Source organism: Paroedura picta, chromosome 2, assembly GCF_049243985.1.
Source record: "Paroedura picta isolate Pp20150507F chromosome 2, Ppicta_v3.0, whole genome shotgun sequence".
Taxonomy (NCBI): domain Eukaryota; kingdom Metazoa; phylum Chordata; class Lepidosauria; order Squamata; family Gekkonidae; genus Paroedura; species Paroedura picta.
The window spans coordinates 182,972,149-182,992,732 of NC_135370.1; the positions used below are offsets into that span (position 1 = coordinate 182,972,149).

At 51.1% G+C, this 20,584-nt stretch overlaps 2 protein-coding genes across 8 annotated transcripts; both read left to right on the forward strand.

Annotated features, from left to right (window-relative positions):
- Positions 1-1,651: 1,651 nt before the first annotated feature.
- Positions 1,652-11,963, forward strand: LOC143830925 (uncharacterized). Of its 7 annotated transcripts, XM_077324109.1 has the most exons (3): positions 1,657-7,711; positions 7,928-7,954; positions 7,991-11,963. In XM_077324109.1, exons 1-3 carry the CDS (start codon positions 3,133-3,135, stop codon positions 11,746-11,748), a joined length of 8,364 nt encoding a protein of 2,787 aa, XP_077180224.1. In that variant the 5' UTR covers positions 1,657-3,132; the 3' UTR covers positions 11,749-11,963. The 7 variants fall into 7 exon arrangements, with proteins under 7 accessions (XP_077180222.1, XP_077180225.1, XP_077180218.1 ...); XM_077324107.1 differs by having other exon boundaries at positions 1,652-6,667; positions 6,740-11,963; XM_077324110.1 differs by having other exon boundaries at positions 1,655-7,099; positions 7,424-11,963.
- A 140-nt stretch (positions 11,964-12,103) lies between these two features.
- On the forward strand, positions 12,104-20,197 carry LOC143830927 (uncharacterized). Its single transcript, XM_077324111.1, has 2 exons — positions 12,104-16,966; positions 20,080-20,197. Exon 1 carries the CDS (start codon positions 15,165-15,167, stop codon positions 16,923-16,925), a length of 1,761 nt encoding a protein of 586 aa, XP_077180226.1. The 5' UTR covers positions 12,104-15,164; the 3' UTR covers positions 16,926-16,966; positions 20,080-20,197.
- Positions 20,198-20,584: the final 387 nt, after the last annotated feature.

Below are 20,584 nucleotides of genomic sequence, written 5' to 3' on the forward strand. Positions count from 1 at the left end.
GGTGTCAGTCAAGAGTGGGCGGTGCCGGCGCCTTCAGGTGACTTGCGGGGGCGGGGAGGCCGCAGGTAGGTCGAGGGGGCTGCGCAGCGGCGGTGGGGAAGGAGCTGCTGCTCAGACATCGATTCTGGGCATCAGCTTTCTGGGCATTAAGCATGAATGTGTACGCACACGCAAGCTGATGCCCAGAATCACGTTTTGTTGATTTTAATGGTGCAGACGATCAAAAAAACGAAATCAAAAGGCCAAAATAATGAGTCTCTCAACCACTCTTATTAGGTATATATTAAACATTCAATTTCTTGGCAACCAAGAAGTTGAATGATTAATACACCTAGTAAGTGTGGATGAGAGAATCATTATTTTGGCCTTTTGATTTCGTTTTTGGATTATCACATGGCATTATGGTTAGCTCTCCTGGAGAAAATGTCCACTTTGGAAGGCAGGCCTTGTACCTCATGGAAAGCCCTCCTCAGCTTCCACCCCAAAATATCCATCTTTTTCCCTACTGAGGTCTGGTAACACTGCAAGAGAAGGCTATAAGAGAAGCCCACCCAATCCAACACACTGTATGACATGGTAGCTAAAACCGAGGTGCAATCAGGAGATCCACCAGCAGGGCGGGAACTCCATATGTTTCTCCAGTCCTGTCTTGAAGCTGTCTATGCTTAATCTCTACCACTTCTTGAGGCAGTGAGTTCCACATATTAAATGCTCTTGGGTGGAGGCTTTCCCTGATGGCGTGGAAGCTGCTGGTGCATGGTTGCTAATCTTGCATTTCTCATAAAGTTACCCACTTTATGTTGAGAAGTTACAGGATTAGGGGGGGGGGTAAAACCTGGGTAGAGTGAAGATTTGAGGAGGGGAGAGACCTATACAGTCCTTCCTCAAAAGCAAACATTTTCTGTTTCTGTTTCAGAGATCTGTTGTAATGATGGGATATCTCCGGGTCCCACTTGGAGTTGGCAACCCTATTGTGGACCTTACAGCAACTGTTAGAGGTGGCGGGGGAGGGAGGAGGGGAGAGGGCAAATGAGGCTTGTCTCACAGAGACTTGTGTTTGAAGGCCAATTCAGTACATATAAGAAATGAATACGTAATATCGGCTTTCATTTCTCTTTATGATCTATATGGCAGCATTAACACCATCAAACTATACTTTAGACTATTTTTCTTACAATTTGCATTAGAATCACAGAATCCTAGAGTTGGAAGGAACCTCATTGGTCATCTAGTCCAACCCCCTGCACCATGCAGGACACTCACAACCCTGTCGCTCACCCACTGTCACCTGCTACCCCCTTGAACCTTCACAGAATCAGCCTCTCCGTCAGATGGCTATCCAGCCTCTGCTTAAAAATCTACAAAGATGGAGAACCCTCACCTCCCGAGGAAGCCTGTTCCACTGGAGAATACACTTTCGAAGTGCTCTCTAAACCAAGCCAGCTTGGTGCCAGTAGAGAGCCAGCTTGGTGTAGTGGTTAGGAGTGCGGATTTCTAATCTGGCAAGCTGAGTTTGATTCCCCACTCCTCCACATACAACCGGCTGGGTGACCTTGGGCTCACCATAGCACTGAGAAAGCTGTTCTGACCGAGCAATAATATCAGGGCTCTCTCAGTCCCACCCACCTCACAGGGTGTCTGTTGTGGGGAGAGGAAAGGGAAGGGGATTGTAAGCCGCTTTGAGACTCCTGGTAGAGAAAAGTGGCATATAAGTACCAACTCTTCTTTTTTGCAGCTGGGTCTGTGCAGAGCAGGATAATTCACTTTGAAAGTGCACTATCGTGCATAATGGGGCCAGGCTTCATCGCCTACACCCAACCCCCTACCATTGGCCAAGGGGACCTAGCAACCCTACTTACTGTATAAAGCAAACATTTAGCAACTAGCGTAGCTTAGTGGTCAACAGACAGAGCTGCGATCTGGAAAATCCCCAGTTCAAATCTTAACTGTGTCACAAATTAACTAGTAGGACTGCTGATGGGACCTAGAGATCTCCCGAAATTAGAACTGTTCTGCAAATGACAGAGATCAGTTGTCATGGGGAAAAATGGCTGCTTTTGAGGGCGGACAGTGCCATTAGACCCTGCTGAGAAATCTTCCCAAGCTCCACTCCCAAATCTCCAGCAAAATCCCAACCCAGAGTTCGTGACCCTCTTCACTAGATTCCTCTGGCAAGTCTTTCAGCCCCCTTCCCTCCCCCCCCCACATTATGGAAATAACCATAGTGGTCTTATGAGGCTACTCTAAAGATTCCAAAGAGCTACTGTGTAAAGTAAACACAATGCTGTGTAAATATTAAGGATTAAGTCTACAACACAGAAAGAAAAACGATCTTGGGAGGAAAAACTATGACCACGCATTCACTCAAAAAGACCATTGGCCCCAACTGATACCTGGAGAGCAGAACTTTAAATGCCATCACTCCAGAGACCTGTTAACAAAAGGAGCTCTTAGACTGCATTCCTAAGAACACTTTCCTACGAAGAAGCTCTGTTGGATCAAATTGGAATTCCTTTTGGGTAGACACATTCAGGATCGCTCGATAAGTCGCCTCCTCTTAAAGACGATTCCTGCAGAAGTCATACTGCAGACTGACCTCAAATTAGACTTCTCAATGGCTCAAATTAGGGAACCCTTTGGATCCAGTCCTAGAGCTCTGACTTAGGTCTTCCTCCGCTGTAGTAAAATGAGTGGCTAGAGTGGAATAGCCTGTGATGTCATAGACCATCTTCTAAAGCTTCTAGAACAACAATAGTGGTGGTGAGAAGACCGCCACCACTGAAAGAGAGTGCCGGTGACCAGTTTATCCATGGCTGTTGCTTTCCCCTAAGGGCCATGGTTCCAGACGGCTTGCAGTAAGAACAAGGTGAAGGGACGCAAAGGGATCTGCTCTCCATCTGGACAATGATGCCAACGACTTACCAGTCATTGCCCTGATGAAAAGAATAAAACAACCCCCATGAAGTGGGATCAGACAAGCTAGCTCACATGGTTTCTTTATTCCTAGATTAGGTTGGCCAACAACGAGGGAACCAGATAAGGGGGGGGGGGCAGAGATTTTGACTTGTCCGAGCTGCAACATCTGCTATAGGGGCTCAGCTCCTAATTTAGAAGTCAAAGGCACAAGTAAATATGGATGGTTCTGAGCCCACTCTTGACAAGATAATCCTTGGGAGTGAAGAAATTCTAGACGTTGAGGAACAGAAACAAAATGAGGAGATCAGTGAGAATAACAATGAGATCCCAAACCAGGAATGTGGAGATACTGGCCCAGGGGTGGAGGAAGAACCCCCAAGGAGGACACTTTCTAGCAAAGACGTACTGGACCAATCCTTGCAGACAGATAGCAAAGTGAGCATTTTTAGGCGAAAAGATTTCATGGAACAAAGCCAGCAGACGGATATTTCTGGCAGCGCGACATCTCTTAGGAAGCAATCCCGCTGCAGCAGCCATCGGGTTCTAGGCCAGGAATCCCGCCGTAGTAGTCAGCAGTCCGTTGGCCACCAGATGACACACAGCCACAAGTCTTCCCGAGCACAGTCGGAACAGGAGATGATTTTGCCCGAAGACACTGAAATGGTGCAAGAACTTAGATATAGGAATGAACAGTTGAAGGGTCAGGAACCCCACCATACTGGTCGTCAGCTAGAGAAGCCTGACTCTCAGCAGCCCGAAGAAAAGGAATCTCAAGGGGTTACTCAACAAGAACAAAGGTGGGAATCTCGGCACGCCAGTCTGCAGTCCATTGGCTACCAGTCCCTGAAGAGCCGAAAAAATTCCCAAGGGCAAACCTTGAACGATGATGTAGAGGAGGAAGCAATGTGGATCAGCGAAAAAACAGGTATAAAAATGGTATGTAAGGCTCAACAAACAGATAGGGTATATGGACTGATATCACTCTCTGAAATTCTGCATCTTTTTAGACAAGAAACTGAAACAAGCAGAATTTCAGATAAAGAGACGTCTAATAATGAAGCAGCTATAATTTCATCTGCGGTACAAGAAACCCACCGTAGCAGCCAACAGCTAGAGAAAGAGGATTTAAGCCGTGGTAGCCAACAACCTGTGGTACAAGAGTCTCGCCATAGTATTCAACAGACAGAGGAACCGGAACTACGACGTGGTAGCCAACAACCTGTAGTACAAGACTCGCACCACAGTATTCAACAGACAGAGGAACAGGAACCACAACGTGGTAGCCAACAACCGGTAGAACAAGAGTCTCGCCACAGTATTCAACAGACAGAGGAACAGGAACCACGACGTGGTAGCCAACAACCTGTAGGACAAGAGTCTCACCATAGTATTCAACAGACAGAGGGACAAAAATCACAACATGGTAGTCAACAACTTTTGGTACAAGAGTCTCGCCACAGTATTCAACAGACAGAGGAACAGGAACCACGACGTGGTAGCCAACAACCTGTCGGACAAGAGTCTCGCCATAGTATTCAACAGACAGAGGGACAAAAATCACAACATGGTAGTCAACAACTTTTGGTACAAGAGTCTCGCCACAGTATTCAACAGACAGAGGGACAGGAACCACGACGTGGTAGCCAACAACCTGTAGGACAAGAGTCTCGCCATAGTATTCAACAGACAGAGGGACAAAAATCACAACATGGTAGTCAACAACTTTTGGTACAACAGTCTCGCCATAGTATTCAACAGACAAAGGAATGTGAATCACGACGTGGTAGCCAACAACCCGCAATACAAGAGTCTCACCACAGTATTCAACAAAGAGAGGAACAGGAACCACGACGTGGTAGTCAGGAACCTGTAGGACAAGAGTCTCACCACAGTATTCAACAGACAGAGGGTCGGAAATCACGACATGGTAGTCAACAACCTGTTGTTCAAGAATCTCGCCATAGTATTCAACAAACAGAGCGACGGGAATCACGACATGGTAGTCAACAAGCCACAGTACAAGAGTCTCGCCACAGTATTCAACAAACAGAGGAACAGGAACCACGACACGGTAGTCAACCTGTAGGACAAGAGTCTCGCCACAGTATTCAACAAACAGGGCAGGAATCACGACGTGGTAGCCAGCAACCTGCAGGACAAGAATCTCACCACAGTATTCAACAATCAGAGCGACAGGAATCACGACATGGTAGTCAACAACCTGCAGTTCAAGAGTCTCGCTACAGTATTCAGCAGCTGGAAGAGTTGGAATCAAGACATGGTGGTAAGTTTCCAGAAGGACAGGACTCTCGCTGTAATGTTCAGCAATTAGAAGGACAAGAAGTAAGACTTGGTAGTCAGGGCGTTGAGTTGCAAGAATCTCAATGCAGTATTCCAAAGCCACAAAAACAGATATCACAGCTGGCCATACAAGACTCTCATCATAGTATTCAACAGGTAGAGCAAAAAGAATCGAGGATTACCAGTCAACCACTAATAGGTCAGGAGTCTTACCACAGCATCCAATTAAAGTCGGAGGAACAAAAAATCAAGCAACATAGAAAAGTACGCAAAAGTAAAATAGATTGTGCTCAGCAGACAGACAGTGCTGAGAGTCTGAGAAAAACACTGTTAGAAAAAGATCTGCAGACAGACGTGCCAGCAAATTCTAAAATTAGTACAACAGTTGGATTGCAGGGTTCTCACCACAGCCAGCAGCATGGCCCAGGAGGATTCAATTTAGTGAATCTTTCAGTCCAATTGGAAGACACTTGCAGTCCTATCCAACAACCTGAAATCCGGGAAATCTGCCTTGGTCCCCTGCCACGGGAACCGCAAGACCTTGAAAGCAAACTGAATGAAATTCAAGAACACCACCGAGGCAGTCTTCCATCTAAATTTCCAGAATCCTACCATGGCACCAGGGAATATGAACTCCAAGACTTCCGTCAGAGTAGCCTTCCACTTGTATTGCAAGATTCCCGCCGTAGCAGCAAATACAATCCTCAGGTTCAAGTAGATAGCTCTCAGCAAGGATACAAGATACCTGAAGAAGACCCCTTTTATGATACTCACCAGACAGTGACACAGGAATCTCAGGGTGGCAGCCACCAGCCACTAGGAACCGAATACAAGAGGGAAGATGAAAATGAACCCCAGATCCCCATAGCTCCTAAAAGTGAGCAAGTCCAGCAAAAACGAAAAGCATCATTTGGTCAGCAGACACATAGTATTATCTCAATAGAAAGAACTACCTGGCTAAATAGAAGAACTGGTATATTAATGAAAAACCAAAGTCAACAGACTATAGATAGTTGGCTGCAGAATTATAGGGCAAAAAAACAACTTAGTAAGAAAACAGTATCAAAGACTGGAGAACTGGAGGATCAGAAGTCAATCCAGAGAACCAATCAAGAGCCTACTACATCTGAGTCCCGAAGAGACAGTCAACAACTCACTGCTTTTGATTCCGAGAAGAGGAGTGAACAGCCCATTGTACCCGAATCCCAGAGGGACACCCAAGAGTTTACAGAACCTGAGTCCCAGAGAGAGAGTAAACAGCCTACAGCACCCGAGTCCCGGAGAGGGAGTAAACAGCCAACCACACCTGAGTCCCGGAGAGGGAGCCAACAGCCTACTGCAACTGAATTCCGGAGACAGAGTGCACAGCCTATAGCACCCGAGTCCCGGAGAGGGAGCAAAGAATTTACAGCACCTGAGTCCCGGAGAGGGAGCCAACAGTTTACCGCAGCTGAGTCCCGGAAAGGGAGCAAAGAATTTACAGCACCTGAATCCCAGAGAGAGAACGAACAGCCAATAGCACCCGAGTCCCGGAGAGGGAGCCAACAGTTTACCGCAGCTGAGTCCCGGAGAGGGAGCAAAGAATTTACAGCACCTGAATCCCAGAGAGAGAACGAACAGCCAATAGCACCTGAGTCCCGGAGAGGGAGCCAACAGTTTACCACAGCTGAGTCCCGGAGAGGGAGCAAAGAATTTACAGCACCTGAGTCCCGGAGAGGGAGCCAACAGTTTACCGTACCCGAGTCCCGAAGAGGGAGCAAAGAATTTACAGCACCTGAATCCCAGAGAGAGAACGAACAGCCAATAGCACCCGAGTCCCGGAGAGGGAGTGGACAGCCTACAGCACCTGAGTCCCAGAGAGGGAGCCAACAGTTTACCGCAGCTGAGTCCCGGAGAGGGAGCAAAGAATTTACAGCACCTGAGTCCCGGAAAGGGAGCCAACCGTTTACCGTACCCGAGTCCCGAAGAGAGAGCAAAGAATTTACAGCACCTGAATCCCAGAGAGAGAACGAACTGCCAACAGCACCCGAGTCCCGGAAAGGCAGTGAACAGCCTACAGCACCCGAGTCCCGGAAAGGCAGTGAACAGCCTACAGGACCCGAGTCCCGGAAAGGCAGTGAACAGCCTACAGCACCCGAGTCCCGGAAAGGCAGTGAACAGCCTACAGGACCCGAGTCCCGGAAAGGCAGTGAACAGCCTACAGCACCCGAGTCCCGGAGAGGGAGCCAACAGTTTACCGCAGCTGAGTCCCGGAGAGGGAGCAAAGAATTTACAGCACCTGAATCCCAGAGAGAGAATGAACAGCCAATAGCACCCGAGTCCCGGAGAGGGAGCCAACAGTTTACCGCAGCCGAGTCCCGGAGAGGGAGCAAAGAATTTACAGCACCTGAATCCCAGAGAGAGAATGAACAGCCAATAGCACCCGAGTCCCGGAGAGGGAGCCAACAGTTTACCACAGCTGAGTCCCGGAGAGGGAGCAAAGAATTTACAGCACCTGAGTCCCGGAAAGGGAGCCAACAGTTTACCGTACCCGAGTCCCGGAGAGGGAGCAAAGAATTTACAGCACCTGAATCCCAGAGAGAGAACGAACAGCCAATAGCACCCGAGTCCCGGAGAGGGAGCCAACAGTTTACCGCACCTGAGTCCCGGAGAGGGAGCCAACAGTTTACCGCAGCTGAGTCCCAGAGAGGGAGCAAAGAATTTACAGCACCTGAGTCCCGGAAAGGGAGTGAACAGCCTACAGCATCCGAGTCCCGGAGACAGAGTGAACAGCCTACAACAACCGAGTCCCGGAGAGGGAGCCAACCGTTTACTGCAGCGGAGTCCCGGAGAGGGAGCAAAGAATGTACAGCATCTGAATCTGAGAGAAAGAACGAACAGCCAATAGTACCTGAGTCCCGGAAAGGGAGTGAACAACCTACAACAACCGAGTCCCGGGGAGGGAGCCAGCAGTTTACCACACCCAAGTCCTGCAAAGGGAGCAAAGAATTTATATCACCTGAGTCCCGGAGAGGGAGTGAACAGCCTACTGCACCTGAGTCCCGGAGAAGGAGCAAAGAATTTGCAGCTCCTGAATCCCAGAGAGTGAGTGAACAGCCAATATCACCTGAGCCTCGGAGAGGGAGCCAGCAACCAACAGCATCTGAGTCCCGGAGAGAGAGTGGACAACCTCCCACACCTGAGTCCCAGAGAGAGAGTGGACAACCTCCCACACCTGAGTCCCGGAGAGAGAGCGGACAACCTCCCACACCTGAGTCCCAGAGAGAGAGCGGACAACCTCCCACACCTGAGTCCCAGAGAGAGAGCGGACAACCTCCCACACCTGAGTCCCAGAGAGAGAGCGGACAACCTCCCACACCTGAGTCCCAGAGAGGGAGTGGACAGGCAACTGCATCTGAGTTCCGGAGAGACAGTGAGCAACCTAGTAATGAGCAACGATTAAGTCATGAACCCCAAAATAACAGCCAGCAGCGGCTACAAGAAGAATTGAAGTTGGGTTCTGAAAAAGAACCCCAAGTGCCAACTCCTCCTGAAACGACTCAGCCAAAACAGAAGTCCTCCTTTTCTGCAAAAGCTCAACAAACATATAGCATTATTTCTCTTGAGATAAATACTTGGATAAACAGAAGATCTGGCAAATTAATGACATGCAGCGGTCAACAGACGGATAGAAGTTGGCTTCAGGATTATATAGCAAAAAAACTAAAACTCACTTCAAAAGAAAGCCTATCAAAAACTGCTCAGCCTGAAGTAGAGAAGTTGAAACTTTCTAGGCCTGAGGCTGATGGAAAAGATTCTGGTGGTCAGCAACATGGAGGCCAGGATGAATCCCGCACTGAGGGCCCATCAGAGGCATCTGAAGACCAAGGAACAGTGTCTCTTAAGGATAATGGAATGCAAGAAGGGAAGCCGCTGCCTCTTGAACCATTAATGAGCAGCCAAGAGGACATTGTGATACAATTTCGAAGACAGAGCTTATACAAAGATGTGTCCAAGTCCCCGCAGAGCAGCCAGCATGCCATTGTGCCCCTTTCCCAGAAAAGCAGCCAACAGGTTGATGTGACCCAATCCCAGCAGGGCAGCAAACAAGCTGAGAAGCTTGAGTCCAGACGGGGAAGCCAACAGGTTGATGTGGCCAAGTCCCCGCGGGGCAGTCAACAGGCTGATGTGCTTGAGTCCCAACGGAGCAGCCAACAGGTAGAACTGGCCAAGTCCCCCCGGGGCAGTCAACAGGCTGATGTGCTTGAGTCCCAACGGAGCAGCCAACAGGTAGACGTGGCCAAGTCCCCGCGGGGCAGTCAACAGGCTGATGTGCTTGAGTCCCGACGGAGCAGCCAACAGGTAGACGTGGCCAAGTCCCCGCGGGGCAGTCAACAGGCTGATGTGCTTGAGTCCCGACGGAGCAGCCAACAGGTAGACGTGGCCAAGTCTCCAAGGGGCAGTCAACAGGCTGATGTGCTTGAGTCCCGACGGAGCAGCCAACAGGTAGACGTGGCCAAGTCTCCAAGGGGCAGTCAACAGGCTGATGTGCTTGAGTCCCGACGGAGCAGCCAACAGGTAGACGTGGCCAAGTCTCCAAGGGGCAGCCAACAGGCTGATGTGCTTGAGTCCCGACGGAGCAGCCAGCAGGTTGATGTGGCCAAGTCCCCCCGGGGCAGTCAACAGGCTGATGTGCTTGAGTCCCGACAGAGCAGCCAACAGGTAGACGTGGCCAAGTCCCCGCGGGGCAGTCAACAGGCTGATGTGCTTGAGTCCCGACGGAGCAGCCAACAGGTAGACGTGGCCAAGTCTCCAAGGGGCAGTCAACAGGCTGATGTGCTTGAGTCCCGACGGAGCAGCCAGCAGGTTGATGTGGCCAAGTCCCCCCGGGGCAGTCAACAGGCTGATGTGCTTGAGTCCCGACGGAGCAGCCAACAGGTAGACGTGGCCAAGTCCCCGCGGGGCAGTCAACAGGCTGATGTGCTTGAGTCCCGACGGAGCAGCCAGCAGGTAGAACTGGCCAAGTCCCCCCGGGGCAGTCAACAGGCTGATGTGCTTGAGTCCCGACGGAGCAGCCAACAGGTAGACGTGGCCAAGTCCCCCCGGGGCAGTCAACAGGCTGATGTGCTTGAGTCCCGACGGAGCAGCCAGCAGGTAGAACTGGCCAAGTCCCCCCGGGGCAGTCAACAGGCTGATGTGCTTGAGTCCCGACGGAGCAGCCAACAGGTAGACGTGGCCAAGTCCCCCCGGGGCAGTCAACAGGCTGATGTGCTTGAGTCCCGACGGAGCAGCCAGCAGGTAGAACTGGCCAAGTCCCCCCGGGGCAGTCAACAGGCTGATGTGCTTGAGTCCCGACGGAGCAGCCAACAGGTAGACGTGGCCAAGTCCCCCCGGGGCAGTCAACAGGCTGATGTGCTTGAGTCCCGACGGAGCGGCCAGCAGGTTGACGTGGCCAAGTCCCCCCGGGGCAGTCAACAGGCTGATGTGCTTGAGTCCCGACGGAGCAGCCAGCAGGTAGACGTAGCCAAGTCCCCCCGGGGCAGCCAACAGGCTGATGTGCTTGAGTCCCGACGGAGCGGCCAACAGGTTGATATACAGCAGTCCCGGCAAGGCAGCCAGCCGGTCGATGTGCCCCAGTCCTGCCTGGATAGCCAGTCAGCCAACATCCTTGAGTCCCGGCAGGATATCCAAAAGGTCGATATGCCCCAGTCTCAGTGGAGCAGCCAGGTGGGTGTGAACCAGGAATTCCCACAAAGAAGCCAGCAGCCGACAGATGATGAATTTCCCTACAGAAGCAACATAAGTACTGTGGAAAGCCAAATCCAGCAACCGGGAGAGTCTGAAAGCAAAGGGACTTTAGAGAGTTTATCATATACAGAAGGTGAAGATGAAGCTCTTCAGACATACAGCATAATTTCCCTGGAAGATGGGATCTGGCTGAACAGAAAGACTGGCAAGCTGCTGATCAGCCACTGTCAGCAGACCAGCGTAACCTCTTTTTTGATCCTGGGCAAAGCAGCTCGAGAAGACTATAGAGATGCAGCTGAAGAACACTCAAGGTCACCGAAATCTGATCCAGAGGAATGTGAAGGACCAGAAGCAGAAATGCAGCCACAATCTCGTTGTGGTAGCCAAGTGAGCTCAGGCCAAGTATCTCGCCATGGCAGCCACCCCACCCAATGTAATTCATCGTATCATAGCCTTCCGCCCCCTTGGCGAGAAGACCTGCAGGGTCCTGAAGAAGCAGAGAAGGTGCTTTGTTCTACACTAAGCCGGGCTACCCTGGCCAGCATTGGCTCATCCCTAACGTACGTAGATGCAGAGGAGGACTTCTTGCCCACTTACAACACTGTCTCCATTGCAGAGGGAAGCTGGGTCAACATTAAAACCGGCAAGATGCTGATATCTCAGTGTCTGCAGACGGAGGAGTCTTCTTTCCATAAGCCTGAAGACACCTTTCAGGTATTCCGGTACACTAGCTATATCTCTGAACCAGACCTGAGTGCCGTTCCTGATATGGGAAGGCGTAATAGTTCACTTGAGAGCTTGTGAATAAAGCCAGAGGAGCAATCTACCCAAGCAGGTAATAGATCAAATCAGAGATGCTTGATGAATAGGATTTTCCAAGTTTCCTGGAGGGAGGAGAGACCTCAAAGAGCCAGCCTGGACCGTGGAATTCTGGAGAACAGCCGCTAGAAAGACAAAAGCAAGGTCCCAGGAACATGTATAGTGGAATAAAAAGGGGGAAACCTGTGTATTTTGTGGTTCATCTGCTTGAATAAGTGCTTAATCATTCCTGTGGCTCTTTACCAGTTGCTTATTGATAAGATGTTTAGGTGGAGGTTTATGCCCTCTTCATGTGCATTAATTGATAGCATCTTCATTGGGCAATGTCTGGCATGTGTGAATGAGTCACTGCGGATCAAACTATAGACCAGGGGTGGCCATACTGTAGCTCATAGGAATTGTAGTCCATGGACATCTGGAGAGCCACAGTTTGGCCACCCCGGCTAACTGTGCGTCAAGCAGATGCTGTACCACTAGGGCTGCAAGACTTGATTTGGGGAAATCCTGGAGACCTTGTGTGGGTGGGGCTTGGAGAGGGGAGAGGGGAAACACCCCAGTGGGATGTAATAACATTGAGCGCACTCTCCAGCGAAGCCATTTTCTCCAGGAAAATAGGACCCTGTTGTCCAGAGAGGGGGTTTCATTCCAGAAAATCTCCAGGCCTCATCGCAAAGTTGGCCGCATTGACCGACGGCCTCTCTATTTCATGATATTCAGGCGTAATTAGGGTCTATCAGGCAAACGATGCATGAACAAAAGCTACTCACAATCTGCCTAAGTTCATAAAATCAGCATTTCAGTCAGATGGCTATCTAGCGTCTGCTTAAAAACTTCCCTAGAAGGAGAACCCACCACCTCTTGAGGAAATCCGTTGGAATATGCTTCCTCAGGAGGTGGTGGGCTCTTCTTGGGAAGCTTTTCAGCAGAGGCTAGGTAGCCATCTGACAGAGTTGCCGATTTTATGAACTTGGGCAGGTGGGGAGTGGGTGGGCAGGAAGGGATGTGCCAAGGTTTGTCTCTTGTGGCCCTTCCTGGCATACCCAGGGAATTGCTGATCGCCACTGTTGGATGGGAGGCGAATTTCCTCCAGGCCAGGCTGGATTCTGGAGATTTTTGGTGTTTGGGGGGGGTATCATTTGGGCATGAAATTGGGTCACTATGGGTGAGCAGGTAGTTGTGAGTTCCTGTATCCTGCAGGGGGTTGGACTAGCTGACCCTGGAGGTCCCTTCCAATTCTAGGATTCTATATTGTTCATTGTAAGGCCGATGGTCTTTGGTCCCTGGTACAGGAGAATGAATATATACAGCAGAAGGAGAAAGTCTGTGTTCATGCATTAAGTGCCATCAAGCTGCTTCTGGTATGCAACAGCCCCATGAATTTACGTCCTCCCAAATGCTCTTTTTTTAAGAGCTTTACTTGAGTCTTGCAAACTGAGGGCTGTGACTTCATTAAGTCAGTCCATCTCAGGTTGGTTCAGATGGGTCATCGTAAGTTTGAGTCCAGGGCCACTGTTAAAGATTTATTCAAGGTAAAAACTTTCATGTGCATATGGGCTTCTTCAGATACAGGAAAGCAGAATATCCTCAAGCATTCCATATAGGTTCTGTTCTAAGGGAATAGAATTTTGTTGAAGGTTCCCCCGGACGCCAACTTACATTTGTATGCTGATTCACAAATCTTGCCAACCACCTTAATCCAGCCTCAATTGTAGACATCCAGCTACTTTCAAATTCAGGTACTTGTAATTTTGATTCTTACTACTCCTGGCAACTAACCCCCTTCCCCCATACATAATGGTTGAGGAAGTTCTTTTTCCACCGTATCTGAAAAAGTGTGCATGCACTTATACTTTGAATGAAATGTTCTTGACCTTAAGAAGAACAGTTGGTTCTTATATGAATATCTTGTTGTTATGTGCGAAGTCGTGTCCGACCCATCGCGACCCCATGGACAATGATCCTCCAGGCCTTCCTGTCCTCTCCCATTCCCCGGAGTCCATTTAAGTTTGCACCTACTGCTTCAGAGACTCCATCCAGCCACCTCATTCTCTGTCGTCCCCTTCTTCTTTTATTAGAAGAAGATATTCTTCTGAATATCTAGCCTCTGCTTAATATGAATGAAATATGAAATATGAATAAATAAATATGCCGCTTTTCTCTACCGGAAGGAGTCTCAAAGCGGCTTCCAATTGATTTCCCTTCCTCTCCCCACAACAGACACCCTGTGAGGGAGGTGAGGCTGAGAGAGCCCTGAGATTACTGAAGAAGAAGAAGAGTTGGTTCTTATATGCTGCTTTTCTCTACCTGAAGGAGTCTCAAAGCGGCTTCCAATTGACTTCCCTTGCTCTCCCCACAAGAGACAGACATCCTGTGAGGGCCCTGATATTCCTGCTTGGTCAGATCACCTTTCTCAGTGCTGTGGCAAGCCCAAGGTTACCCAGCTGGCTGCATGTGGGGGAGGAGCGGGCAATTAACCCCAGCTCGCCAGATTAGAAGACGGTGCTCCTAACCACGACACCAAGGCTCAAACTTTGTCTTTCTCAAGTTGGGACTTCCTCTTTTCCTGCTGCCTTCCACTTTTCTTAGCATGATTTTTTTTTTACAGTGACCCTCCTGTTAAGGATGGCAGGACCCCTGCCTCACATGCTGGCACACTGTACTCTATAACTAGTAGTACACTGCAACCTTCTAGGCTTGGGAGCAAGCTAGATATAGGAACACACTAGACAAGACACACTGCTAGGACAGAATCCATCTTGGAAACCAGGCCTTGGCTTGTCTTTTGCTACAGGTTGGAATTTCAGGTGCCTCTGGACTGATCAATACCTCCCCCCTTTTTGCTGAAAGCGTGGTCTGGCCAGAACTGGGTTGGCCAGGGACTCTTGGCCAATTTCTTTGTCTTTGCACATCACTCATTCTTGGCCCTTCTGCTAGGGGAAATCTCTTCCACAAACCCTACAGATTGTCAGGATTGTAGAATCTCTGTCATAAATTAGCCTGAGTTCCTCCATGTCAGTTATACTGCTTAATTGAACCTGGCGCCTGCTAGCCCCGGCCTTGTAGTTTGTAGCAATAAAATAGAATAGTGATGTTATTCTAACCTTATCTTGTTATGGGCACACAGGGTTGTTGTCAATTCTCTCAAGGATGGGAGTTTGGAATCCTGTTGTTGTTTCACATATGTCTTTTCTCACTAACCCCCCTCCTTGGGAACTGTCAAGTTTTGGGCGGGAGAAATGTATTGATAAGCTGAGGCAAATCTGGCTTCGAGTCAGATTTGACTTTCAGTCCAATGCGTATAGTGCTAATCAATAAAACTATTTTCTTTTGAATAAGTTTTGTTGTGAGTTTCCTGTGCGTCTGACATCAAGTCAAATCTCACAACTCCTTTCACCTGCAAAATGCAGGGCGAGGGACATACTTTTTCTGAGCAGGGAGAGGGCCTGGATTGGGACCTCTCCCAGGGCGACGGCGCGAGTGCCGGCCCGCACAGCTCGGGCATGATGCGGGCAATCTCGGGGACAACCCCGGGGCCCGAAGAATTTTTGGAACGACACGTCACCCAGCGCAGGCGATTGTCAAAATACGACCGCCCTACTGGGGACGAGAGGTGGCCGGAGCACCTGGGACTGCCTAGCTACGCGCTGGAGCCTGTGGGTGAGACACAGGGCTTGCAGTACAAGCTGGACAGGGTGACTAACTGGCTGCAGGATCTTTCGGGTCGGTTGGATCCGGAGGAGAAGCGCCGAACGCAACGCCTGCTGAAGGAAGTGCGTGGTGGTGGTGCGCACGATACCAGCCTGCGACGAGTGAGTGGTGGGCTTGCACTGCGGGAGCACGGCATGGCGGACACGCAAGCGGCAGCGGATGCTGAGGCGTTGGCCAGGGCCAGGGCGCAGCTGGAAATCGAGGCGGAGGCAGAGGCTCGAGCGAGAGAGCAACGCGAACAAGAAGGCGAGGGCGAGGAGCGAGAGGACGAAGGCGGCGCGGGCGGCGATGGAGCCGGAGGGGACGGCGCGGACGGAGGCGAGGACGCAGCGGCGGCGGCAGCAGCGGCGGCGGCAGCGGACGTTGCGGGAGCCGAGGCGGCGGCGGCAGCAGCGGCGCGCGAAGCGGCGCGAGCGGCAGCGCGAGCAGCGGAGGCAGCCCGGGTGGCGGAACGAGCAAGAGCGGCGGCGGGGAGAGGACGAGGCATCGGCCGCGGTGCAAGACCCCCAGCACCGGCCCCGGCACCGGCGGATTGGGGCCCGGGGCGCCTACCAGCCCACCTCCGGGGTATGGAGATGCGGAGCACCTATAAATTCAAGGCTAAGTTTTCCGGAGACCCCTCCGATTTTCCTACGTTTCTGGTGCACCTCCAGGCCTACATGATGGAAATGGGGTTCACTTTCCAGGATGATGCTGAGAAAGTGCGCTTCGTGGGCCAAGCCCTAGAAGGCAAAGCAGCCAAGTGGTTTGTGGACTTGTACCGCTATCACCCCCAAGCCATTCGTGACTACAACCATTTCATGAGGGCCCTGCGCCAGATGTACGTGGAACCGTTCGAGCGAGAGACCGCGGAGAAGAAACTCAGGGCTCACCGACAAGGGAAGTTGTCAGTGGTCGAGTACGCCAGGGAGTTTAAAGAGCTGGCTTCCTCGGTGCCGGACTGGACGGAGCCCCAACGTGTGCTGTCGTTTGTGGGGGGCCTCAATCCTACTCTGGCAGACAAATGCCTCCTCCTGGAAGACCCGCTTACAGTCGAAGGTTGGGTCCAATTGGCTGGGGAGATGGAAAATCGATTGGAGCGAGCTTCGATGGTGCAAGTCCTGGCAGGCAAAACCGTGGCGAAAACTTCCACCCCGGCGAAAACCAAGCCCCGAGCCAAGTTGGAGCCGTCTGAGCGCACCCGGCGCATGGAAAAAGGGCTGTGCTTGGGTTGTGGCCAAGCGGGGCACTTTCTCGCAAACTGCCCCTCAAAAGCAACAGCGACCCCGAGGGCCGTGAGCAGCGCCCCACCGAAAGCCCAGCCTGCCAAGAAAACCACTCCCAAGAAAAGTGCCAAGTCTCTCCTGGCGCCGGTGACTGCCGTGCCAGCAGTGGACGACTCGGAGGAGGGAAGCGGGCTGGAGGACGAGGATCAAGCCGAGGAGCAGTCGGGAAACGAGGACGGTCTGCTGTAAAGGCGCCCCGCCAGCAGGCCGCCAACAGGGGCAAACGCGTGGTGAGTGATTCCCCCTTACTACTCCTACCTGCCAAGCTCTCCAACCCCAAGTCGGGGAAAACAGTGGGAGTCCGGTGTATCGTGGACTCAGGGTGCACCCAATCCCTAGTGAGCCCAGCACTGGCCGAGACTTTGGGGGTGGGAAAGGTGCCGCTGAGGGAACCCTTGCCCATCACCCAATTGGATGGGAAATGTGCTCCCGGAGGGGAGGCCACGGCGAAAACGCGCCCAATGGACTTGGACATAAAAAAACATTGGGAGCAAATCCAGCCTTTGGTAGCCCCTCATTCTGCCTTCCCTTGTGTGTTAGGGTTGGATTGGCTGAAGGAACATGACCCCCTAGTGAAGTGGAAAGAAGGGACCGTGGACTTTACCTCTCCCGCCTGCGAGCAGCACGCTCGACCGCGGGATTCCCCACTGACGGGGGTTGTGGCCGCTTTGGGATCGGGGGGGACAGCGCTCCCTCCTGAGTATCGAGACTTTGCTGATGTGTTCGCGGAGGTAGAGTGCAACCAACTGCCCCCCCACCGTAAAACTGACTGTGCCATTGAATTAAAGAAAGGGGAACCACTCCCCAAAGCCAAACTTTATTCCATGAGCCCCCGGGAAATGGCGGAGCTTAGGGAATTTTTGGATAAGAACTTGGCGAGGGGTTTTATTAGACCGGCCACATCTTCATTGGCGGCCCCGGTCCTTTTTGTAAAAAAGAAGGACGGTTCGCTACGTTTGTGTACTGACTACCGTGGGTTGAATGCGGTCTCCACCTGCAATGCCTACCCGCTCCCCCTGATAAAAGACTTGTTGGGCCACTTGGGGAAGGCACGAATTTTTACAAAATTGGATTTGAGGGAAGCCTATTACCGAGTTCGGATCAAGAAGGGGCACGAATATCTAACGGCTTTTAACACCCCCCTGGGGCAATTTGAGTACACCGTAATGCCGTTCGGCCTCGCCGGCGCTCCGGGCGTGTTCATGAATATGATTAATGAAATTATGCATGATTTATTGTACCAAGGGGTGTTGGTTTACATTGATGATATTCTTGTGTATTCTGAAAATGTTGAGAGTCATGCTGATCTGGTACGCGAAGTGCTCAACCGCTTGCGAAAGCACCAATTGTTTGCTAAACTGTCTAAATGTGAGTTCCACCGCGATGCGGTGGAGTTTCTGGGGTTCCGTGTCTCCCAAGCGGGGATTGAGATGGACCCTGGCAAGGTGCGTGACTTGCTGGCTTGGGAACCTCCCCGCACCAGGAGGCAACTGCAAAGTTTCTTAGGGTTCGCTAATTTTTACAGGACTTTCATCCCCAATTTCGCCAAAGTGGCGCTGCCCCTCACTGACTTGTTGAAAACCAAACAAGGGGGCAAAACGGCGAGCCGCCCGGGGACGCCCCTTCTGTGGACTCCCCCCTGTCAAAACGCATTCGACAAACTAAAGTTATTGTTTACGTCCGAACCCGTACTGGCCCATGCTGACCCTTCTAAGCAATTTACTGTACAAGTAGACTCCTCGGACGTAGCAATGGGGGCCGTGATCCTCCAAGAGGGGGAGGACGGAAAGTTACACCCGCTGGCCTATCTGTCAAAGAAATTCTCAGGGGCAGAGCGAAATTGGGCAATTTGGGAAAAAGAGGCGGCTGCAGTAAAATTGGCCCTTTCCACCTGGAGGCATTGGCTAGAAGGATCCGCGATCCCATTTGTAGTCTGGACGGATCATAAAAACCTTCAGGCACTTAAGCAGCCCCGATCGCTTTCTGCCAAGCAAATGAGATGGGCAGAGTTTTTCGCCCGTTTCAACTTCTCCCTAAAGCATCTGCCGGGTAAAATGAACTTTTTGGCAGATGCATTATCACGCCTGCCCCAGTACAACAGCAAACGAGACCCATTGGTGGACACCGTTTTCACTCCCGCCCAACTAGGGATGGCCGCCGTGACGCGCAGCCACGTAAAGACTGATACGCCCATCCCAGGGGGCTGGGTCCAGAAGGAGATGTCACAAGATCCGGAGTTTTGCTCCCTCCGCCCTGATCTGACTGAGAAGGGGGGGCTCTTTTTTAAGGGCGAGAGACTCTTTGTTCCTGTTGCGGCCAGGGGAAAAGTTTTGAAACTTTGCCACGACGCAAAAACTGCTGGACACTTTGGTTTTGTAAAAACTTTGCACCTAGTCAGGAGACAATATTGGTGGCCGTCCCTGCGTAAAGATGTGGAGAAATATGTGCAGGGATGCCCTATTTGTATTGCCTCAAAACCGGTTGGAGGCAAGAAAAAGGGGCTATTGCAACCACAGCCCACCCCCTCTCGTCCATGGACGGATGTCACTATGGACTTTATTACGGACCTCCCTCCCAGCCATGGGAACACCGTTATATGGGTGGTAGTGGATGCTTTTTCCAAACAGGCTCACTTCATTCCCTGCACGGGGGTGCCTTCAGCACCAAAATTGGCTTCTCTTTTCATTGAACACGTGGTACGTCTGCACGGGATCCCGACACGTGTCCTGACGGATCGGGGCCCCCAGTTCGTTTCTAAGTTTTGGAGGGAACTCCTGAGACTTTTGGGGGTGGAGCAAGCCCTCACTTCAGGCTATCACCCTGAATCAAATGGCCAGACTGAAAGGGTAAACCAAATCCTGGAACAGTACTTACGTTGTTTCATCAATCACCAGCAGGACAATTGGGTCTCTTTATTACCGATGGCTGAATTTGCTTACAACAATGGGGTTCACGCCTCAACTGGGGTATCACCTTTCAAAGTAGTGTATGGGACTGATTTAGCAACAGCCCCCACCTGGGAGCTCCACTCCACTGAGGCTCCTGACATAAATAAATGGGCAGCCACCATCAGTACAGGTTGGCCAGAAATTGTAGCTAGCCTCAAGGAGGCAAAACAAGCCTATAAAGCTCAAGCGGATAAGAAAAGAGTACCTGCACCTGACTGGAAAGTAGGAGACCTGGCCTATTTGTCTACTAAGAACCTGAGGTGCCAACAGAAGTCAAAGAAACTTGGCCCTAAATACGTGGGGCCATTTAAAGTGATAAAACTGATTAATACTGTGACTGTTGAGCTAGCTTTACCAAAGACTTATAGGAATGTGCATCCGGTTTTTCATTCCAGCCTGCTGCGGAGAGCTCCGGTCCCTGACGAGTGGCACCCTCCTCCAGACCAGCCTGTGCCAATTTTCATCGATAAAGACACCCACTATGAAGTCAACCAAATTTTAGACTCTCGTTTGCACAAGGGTCGCCTTCAATATCTGGTCGATTGGAAAGATTTCCCCTCGGGGGACAAAGAGTGGGTGGAGGCAAGGAATGTGAAGGCACCCCGCCTCCTCCGGGCTTTCCATCGAGCATTCCCGGATTGTCCTCGCCCAGTAGATGCCGGCTAGATGGAGGAGTGAAGTTAGTTTTAATGCGGAGGGATGTCAGGATTGTAGAATCTCTGTCATAAATTAGCCTGAGTTCCTCCATGTCAGTTATACTGCTTAATTGAACCTGGCGCCTGCTAGCCCCGGCCTTGTAGTTTGTAGCAATAAAATAGAATAGTGATGTTATTCTAACCTTATCTTGTTATGGGCACACAGGGTTGTTGTCAATTCTCTCAAGGATGGGAGTTTGGAATC